Here is an 8,540-nt window from a genome sequence, read left to right as displayed (position 1 = left end):
ACTTTAATAAACTATATGTCGCCTGTCTGTCTGTCTGTCTGTATGTCGGTTAAATTTGCTTTATTTTCAATAAATTCGATAAAAAGAATAATATAATTAAAAAAACGTAGAAGATATGTGCACGTTAATTTGTTTACAACTTACTTACATAGATTGTCACAACTCGTTCACCTATTAAAATATCTATAAAAAAACTGTTAAAATGTTCACTCAAATAATGCAAAATGACAGAAATTGTGCACATACATTTTTTTGAACATGATTGGAACAATACACATCGGTTTATCTTCCGAGTTATGGTAAAAGTTACATATATTCCGAAAACAAATTTTGCTTTCCACCTACAGTATTTGTTGACACGACATGTTTTACTTTTTGTGTCCTGTTCTTTCGTATGTTTGACGTGTTTTTACACATAAAAAGTTAGTTATCATAGATCAGCTTTATTTTTTTATTTATAGATCATGGCTTTTTTAATGTTTTGATCAAGGCAGACAATACATTTCCCGTTAATTGGTATGCCTAGTATAATTAAAGATCTTTCAATATTAAGTTTATTAATAAATCTTTGGTATAATACAAATTTCGCCAGCTTGAATGGACATTCCTTTTTTCAAATAATACAACTTCAATAAGGCCCTAGTTTTGGTCTAATTACAATTAATCGTCATTGCATAAGATAGTGATCCGTAACGAATAGAACGCCATATCAAAAATTATTGTAGTTACTATAGAATAAGTATTTGGACATGGCTCAATTAATTACCAAAAAGACGATTGCTTACATTTGATTTCGTTGCAAAAAAAAACAACATAAAATACAGGTGTCCGGTTTCGGTACGCAACTCTATACTAAGATATTGTTGTATTTCAGCAGTTTTTCGTCCAATGCGGTCTTTCATCGCACACATACTATGTGCGCATGCGTTTAATATGATAAACATGGCTGAAACTAAAAGAAAGAATGGTCCAATTGTAAAAGGAATGACATTAACCATACTAATTGAAGATGTGATCAATGATATTCTAGTCGTTGTGTTAGAACATGGTAGTCATATTTACCGAGGCATTCTTCTCGATGCAAACAAAAGGTAAATGCTTTCAAAGTAAACGAAACAAATTCCAGTGACACAGTATGTGGCATTTAAATAGCTATGAACAACAACTTTATCATGTATATTTCTTTATTTTCATGTAGTTTCATCATTCCCATCATTTATCATATGCCTCTTTTTGACATCCAAGAGGATGCGATTACTATACTAATTTTACATGTGTAAAATTATGATTGTTGCAATATATAAACTGGTTTTTCAAAAATAATAAATTGCTCAATCAATAAAGTTTACACCTTAAATTGGATATTTGTAAGAGTGAACAACACACAATTGTCAATACATTAAGTCGCTTGAGAAGTCAGAACATGGAAAACACCAAATGGATTTACATGCACTATAGAGTCAATGGTGACATAAGTTTTCATTTTCACCCCAGATTTACATAACCGGTAATGTTTGCAATACCATAGCAAATCCAAGACAAGAAATGGCGCGGCAGAGGCCGACGCCTATCCCTACGCTGTATGTTTGACCCAGGGTTGGTAATGGGGGCCATGCATAGTTGAGATTGACCGTATTGTCATAAGAGAAGTTCAGTATCAATTAGAAGTGAATCGGTGTAGAAATGAAGAAGTTATGGTGAAAGGCAGTTTTGGTTGGGTGTGGCCTATGTGGGAGGGCGCCCCAGGGTTGGTAATGGGGCCATGCATACAGTACACTCCACGCGTTTTCCCCAATTTCCCTCCATACTCCGCGGGTTTCAACCTGGAGGGAGATTAAGAAAATCCCGCTATACGCGGCGTTTGCATGATTTTGGACGCGGCGGTTAACGATCGGCAAAACTGATAAACCGACGCGGCGGCCCTCGGCGTTGGCAACGCGGGGGAAACTCCGCGTTTTACGAGATAACGATCAATTTAATTTTGTTTGACTTCCTGATTTTCAAATAAAATTACATTTATTACAAGTACATACATGTACATGTAGTATAATATTTACAATTAAAAAAAAACAACCAAGATAGATCGATCCCGACGTGGTTGTAGAAGTAGTTGTGGTTGTATAGAAAACTCGTTGATTTACGACATACAAAACATCGTCTTTTAACTAATACTTACCAATTAATATAAACACAGTTTGCAACATTATTTTTATTTTGATAATTTAATCCAAAGTTTTCATGTTAGCAGGTGATTTTCTATAATGAACATGTATACAAATGACCAAGGACCCTAAAAATCTCGCAAATCTGTGTGAATTGACAGTTTGACGTAATCAAAGAAAAGCCGCTTCCTGTCTAAAGGCATAACTTACTCAAGTTAACACGTTCAACGAATGCATAAGGAATGGTTTTAATTGTCGGAACAAAGTCTATTCTCTGCTCGCTAATGCATTGATTTTCTCTTTGTTTGTAAGTTATTCCATTGATTGCTAAAAGGTGGTAACTATTGAGTTGATAATTGCATTTAATATTCACAGTTGTATTCTTGTTGCGTCGACATTCTAAACAATGTTTACCAGTAATTATGGACCAAATCGGCAAAGTGACATTCACACATGTTAATCCCTTTTGTCAAAACACCGAATACAGCAGTCTACACAATAGGTCAGTAGACAAGCTTTGCGTGTTTTCATAACGTCAAACACTTAAAATCCAGTTCCGCCCAGATGTCTTCTGTAATCAGTTTACAGTACAATTAGTGTTAAAATAATTACTCTACTAAAATACTGTAACGATAAAGATTCGGCGTGTTCGATTTGAAATTATTTTAGAGGAAATATCAACTTATTCGCGATATAATTTCGTTAATAAATACCAAAGAAACTTTGAACCGAAATCAACAATGTTCTCTGCGCTACAAAGTTTGTATCAAAAAAATCAATACACGCACGCTTTGCAGGAGTATACATTGTACCTTGACCTTGTACATTGCAGCATAATTTTCGCGCGCTTTTGTCAGGAAATATACATGACTGTATATTGGAAGCATTTGTAAACGTCGTGTTAACAATTAAAAATCGTAGTGTGTTTCGGATTACTAATTATTATTCTCATTTGGAAATTTTACGGAACATTTATTCTTGTGTCGTATGTGTTATGATTTAAATATTAATTTGTCAAATGTATTATATTAGACTAATTCATATTGTAGACGTACCTGTGAATTAAAAAACATAATTTTTATACGTATTAATTTTCTATACAATTATCTTTTTATACATGTACTACAGTATTTAAACAATTTATTATAACAATGTTTTTATTTTTTGGCATGCCCAGTAGCACACTGCTAACGCGGCGTTGCGCGGCGATCACTGATAAGAACGGAAGGTGTCTGCATTTACCGTCTAGCCTAAAGTAATACACGCCGCGGGAATTAGCGAACGCGGCGTAACGCCGAGCGTTTTATCGAGTTCACCTCGCTCTTCCAACGCCGCGTGAACACTCGCTAGCAGAAAAAAACCGCGGAGGGAGCGCGTTTTTTGGGGAAAACCCGTGGAGTGTACTGTAGTTGAGATTGACTGTATTGTCATAAGAGAAGTTCAGTATCAATTAGAAGTGAATCGGTGTAGAAATGAAGAAATTATAGTAAAAGGCAATTTTGGGTGGGTGTGGCCTATGTGGGCGGGGCGCCCCAGGGTTGGTAATGGGGCCATGCATATTTGAGATTGACCGTATTGTCATAAGAGAAGTTCATTATCAATTTGAAGTGAATCGGTGTAGAAATGAAGAAATTATATTAAAAGTCAATTTTGGGTGGGTGTGGTCTATGTGGGCAGGGCGCCCCAGGGTTGGTAATGGGGCCATGCATAGTTGAGATTGACCATATTGTCATAAGAGAGGTTCAGTAATAATTTGAAGTGAATCGGTGAGGAAATGAAGAAATTATAGTAAAAGGCAATTTTGGGTGGGCATGGTCTATGTGGGCGGGCGCCCCAGGGTTGGTAATGCGGCCATGCATAGTTGAGATTGACCATATTGTCATAAGAGATGTTCAATTTGAAGTAAATCGATGTAGAAATGAAGAAGTTAATGTAAAATAACATAAAAAAATGAGTGAAAATCTCTGACCCAGCCCCACCCCAACCCCCATTACTTTTGACCCAGGGGTCAGATCAAAATTCCAAATAGTGCAAGGTCGCACATATGCTCATACATTTAGCTACCATGTGTGTAAGTTTCAAGGTTCTAGTACTTATAGTGTAGGAGGAGATAGTGGCTTCGCTATAGGAAGGACAGACAGACGGCTGAGATAACCACAATATCCCCACGCTTTTTGAAAAACGTGGGGATAATAAAACTTGACTGTGAAGTAAATATTCATGTCATATGATGTAAACAAAGCTGCTGATACCAGTTTTTATACAGTCTGATTATAAGTGCAAAGTGTAGCAATCGTTTCCATTTGGATTTATATCGAGACATTTGATTCCTGCAATGCATGTCATAACTGTTGTGCTACACCTGTGCTAGAAGTAGTATTTACATTGCAACGATTAATAAAGCTCTACTGAAAGTTTAATGTTGATGTTCTTTTACCTTCGGTGTCAACGTTACTGATCATGCTTAAAATGGAATGTTTTGTTTTACAGAAACATACCGCCAGGTGTTCAGACGCCATTTTTCAGCGGATCAGTTCCAGCAGACACAAAGGTCAAGAAAGAAAACAGTGAAATTGGAGACAAAGACCATGAATTTGCTGTGTCAAGTAAACCAATTGATGTGTCTGCTTCAGTCTTCAGGCACACCTATTTCTTCAGTCCGGAAAATAGCCTACAAGTAAAAAAATCTAACTTTTTTAGCATAAGAAACCATAAGCCTACAATTAGGCTTCGACCAAGGCAGACACTGTGTAGCCATTGCAAATCTAAATGTCTGGATTCACAGCATGGCCCTATACCAATTTCATCAGCAGTCGCATCTTTGTCCGAAAAGAAAGGTTTGCTTAATACCGAAACTGCAAATAAAACTGACAACATCAACAACAGTACTGAGACTCACCGAAGCAGAAAGCGGCCAAACAGCTTTGAAGCCAGCAGCAAAAACGTTAAAGTGACAAAATTAGAAAATGGTCCACGAACATTATCAAAAACTAGTCCATTCATCAAGATATCAATAGGCGAAACAAATATAATGAATATACCACCCAGATTGAAAAAATCAGAAGGCAGTGATGTTGATAATCATGACAACACAACAATTGTAGAACCCGAAAGCGAAGCTGTTGATGACGAAGTCATATTTAATTTTAAACCAAGTTTACTCCGCCAACAGAATGAGCAGCTTCATGTGAAGACCTCAGTAAGTAAGGAGAAAAAGGTGGCACATAGTCAAAATTACAAAATGAGTAACAAATCAAAATGTAAATTTCCTGTTCTAAGCAGTAAGTTCAAACCCAGTACATGCAGTAAGTTTAGCAAGAATTCCTGTGTTACGGAAGTAAAAAATGGTTCAAAACCCTCTCTTGTGTATTCTATAAAGCGAAATAATATCCAATATAAAGGCTGCCCGTCCTCTGCCTCTGATTGTGAAATGTACACGACAACAAAATTATGTGAAGGTCAAAACCAAAGCAGTGATGGATCAGCAATGTCTGAAACGAGCAGAAAATCTAGATCTGAGAAGAAAAAGGCGAGAAAACTGTATAAACTCCGTAGTCGTTCCCAGTCACTGGAACTAAAACAACACAGAGAGACAGATAATAAACCTAGCAGTGTTTCCCTGAAGAGTGAAAAATTGATGACCTTTAAGGAGGGAGATTTAGAGAATCTGGATTCCAGTTCGGAATGTGATAGTAGCGACTACGGAGACGGCCCACCGGGTGACGATGTATCTGAAGTGGCTAAACCGATCCTCATGAAAATCCACACAGACTCGGTGTCCAAATGTCGTACTGATGATGGCAAAGAGTTTGGCCTAGAAGATATTGTTTGGGGAAAAGTAAAGGGCTTCCCGTGGTGGCCAGGACGGATTATGGCAATCAATGTTAGTTCTAAGGACAGCGGGGTAGTCATACGTCAGACGGCACAGGTTGCTTGGTTTGGCTCATCAACGATGTCACATATTGAGTGTTGTGATCTGTACCAGTTCTTGGAAGATTTTGAGGCGAAATACGACAGGAAAAAGAAGAGTAAATCTTATCAGCGTGCATTAAAGCAAGCTTCCATTGCTGCCAAATGTTACCAGACTGGTGACTTGGTGGATTTAAATGATCTTGAACTGGACAGTATAGGCTGATGGATAGTAGTGACTTACATTTTTTAAGCATGCATTTATTTATACATATTTTAATATATATTCTACAGTATATAAGATAACATTTACTGCTATTTATTATCTTATTTTAAAACTATTTTATTAATTTATTGTTACCTTTAACAATTAATAGGATGTAGTCATTGAATTCTTAGTTTGTCTTGATCATGTTTCATGTTGAAACTTAATTTTTTAATATTTCTTAATTGGTGCTTATAATAACAAATAGTATCAACTGTATTAGTGCGAGTGGTCAAATACTGATAATTTGATTTTGAGAAATTGTATGCCTTGTGAAAACTGGTTCAGTAATTTTATGAGATTCCAACTTTGTGTCCAGTGATCATACATGTACCAACTAACATTATGTACACAGTTAGTACATGTTTTGACTGTGAATACAGGTAACATCATACTCTCAATGTTGCCTGGCAGATTAAGTTTTCAATCAGTATATGAACTGACCTTGTTGGCTACTGAAAGTACACTCCATATTTAGGTAACTGCTGTTTGCAGTAAGTGTTCTTGATAATTTAAAGGGACAGTCAACAGCGATTGACGAAAAACGAAAAGTTCTAAACTTAACAACTTTTTTCAAGTAATGTTCAGGGTTTTCATTAGGATTCTTTGTAGCAGGCTTTTGAGTTATTTGAGGAGGCCAACGTTCTAGGGGGTAAACTTACTCATGCCCCCCGGAAATTTTTTGAAATAAAGGTGCCAAATCGTGGCTTTTGAGCGATTTTGGGCGCATATATTTTACATGATTTTCCTCAGTTAAAATAGAGGATGTTAATGTGAATTGTAAAGTCCTCAGGTTACATCAACTCTCAGGGGTGTCAATTGTCCCAAATTTGAAATCCTGAAAATAAAATCTGGGTGCCGATAGAGCCACGGTGGGTTCAGGGCACACCCTGGACAGGGGTCCAGGGGGCCAGAGAGGATGATTCATTTTAAGAAAAATGAATATATTTGCTTTACTTTGTCTCTAACTTAACCAATTAACTCTGACAATGCCTTTAAAAGTATGCAGTTTTTGATAATTCAATTATGCAAAAAAACATGTATAATTTTAGGGTAGACTAAGACAGCAAACTAAGAATGGGCATCCATTTTAGTTTTTTAAGTCAATACAACAATAAATGCATATAGGAACACATATTTAAATTAAAAATGCAACAATCAGAGGACATAATCAATTAAATAGTAAATGACTACTTAAAATATTTTTTAGCACTGTTTGTTTTCCAGAGATTTGTGAATATGCCGTTTTATGTCCCCGGAAGCACCTGCAATTTAACTTATTTGAAACAAAGAAATCGCTTCTCCTGAGCTTTAAGACACCTGTATTTTTAAGAGATTCAAAACAGAAAAAAATACTTTGGCTAGCAAATATCAAAATCTATTTCTTTAAATTTTCATGTAGATGCATGGGTCTGAGGTGGAATGTCCCCGTCGGGGGCGAAGGGCCCGGGCCCTAGCTTAATGTATAATTTCTGTGCAGTACATAACATGTATTCTTTACAGTATTAATGAAAATCTGAATTAAACAAACACTGGAAATTTTAACATTTTAATAAGTTGTAACTTCCAATAATGACTATGACATTTCAAAATATATAACTAAATCAATTTAAATGACTTGTCCACAAGTAGTTATTGCAAATAAGAAGAAACAGTACACACTGTAAACATCTTTATCACATGTCAAACAATAACATTCAATATAATTAACCTCTACTTAACACGATCCCATTTTACCAAGAGTATGTGAATAGCAATTCAAATACTATTACCAAAGGAGTAAATTACCTTAAGAAAAATAAAGTCTGATAAACATCACAATAATTAAAACAATAATACTAAAGCATTTTATGATCAAATACCTGAACATTTATAAGTAATACTGTGTTAAGAGGACACAATGACTGTCTTTTTCTGAAATAATTGATTATTCAGTTTATAAAGATTGCGTGCCTGTTGACATGAGAATAATTGTTGTTGTTTTTTTTATTAACTTAGGAAATTATTTGGGAAAAAAATCGGGCATATGTTGCCCCAGCTGATGCAATGTTAGGATTTAAATATTTTGCTGAGGAATCTTCTTTGGGCCATTTTTTTCAAATACAAATTTGGACATAGCTTAACATTGCAGTGCCAATTCAATATATTTAGCATTTAAGCCAACCAAATCCGACCTTAATCAGGAAAAATCAGGAGAGTTTGGG

General features: G+C 35.7%; 1 protein-coding gene across 1 annotated transcript; it reads left to right on the top strand.

Annotated features, from left to right (window-relative positions):
* The first annotated feature begins 932 nt into the window (after positions 1–932).
* Positions 933–8,222, top strand: LOC127842988 (PWWP domain-containing protein 2A-like). The gene is made up of 2 exons (XM_052372802.1): positions 933–1,091; positions 4,653–8,222. Exons 1-2 carry the CDS (start codon positions 934–936, stop codon positions 6,295–6,297), a joined length of 1,803 nt encoding a protein of 600 aa, XP_052228762.1. The 5' UTR covers position 933; the 3' UTR covers positions 6,298–8,222.
* The last annotated feature ends 318 nt before the right edge of the window (positions 8,223–8,540 follow it).

Source organism: Dreissena polymorpha, chromosome 8 (assembly GCF_020536995.1).
Source record: "Dreissena polymorpha isolate Duluth1 chromosome 8, UMN_Dpol_1.0, whole genome shotgun sequence".
In the NCBI taxonomy this organism is placed as follows: domain Eukaryota; kingdom Metazoa; phylum Mollusca; class Bivalvia; order Myida; family Dreissenidae; genus Dreissena; species Dreissena polymorpha.
This window is presented reverse-complemented; position numbering and strand designations above follow the sequence as displayed.

Coding starts and splice junctions, on each gene's coding strand:
- LOC127842988 (XM_052372802.1), top strand. CDS start 934: ATGATAAACATGGCTGAAACTAAAAGAAAGAATGGTCCAATTGTAAAA. Junction 1,092..4,652: donor CTTCTCGATGCAAACAAAAG/GTAAATGCTTTC, acceptor TTTGTTTTACAG/AAACATACCGCCAGGTGTTC.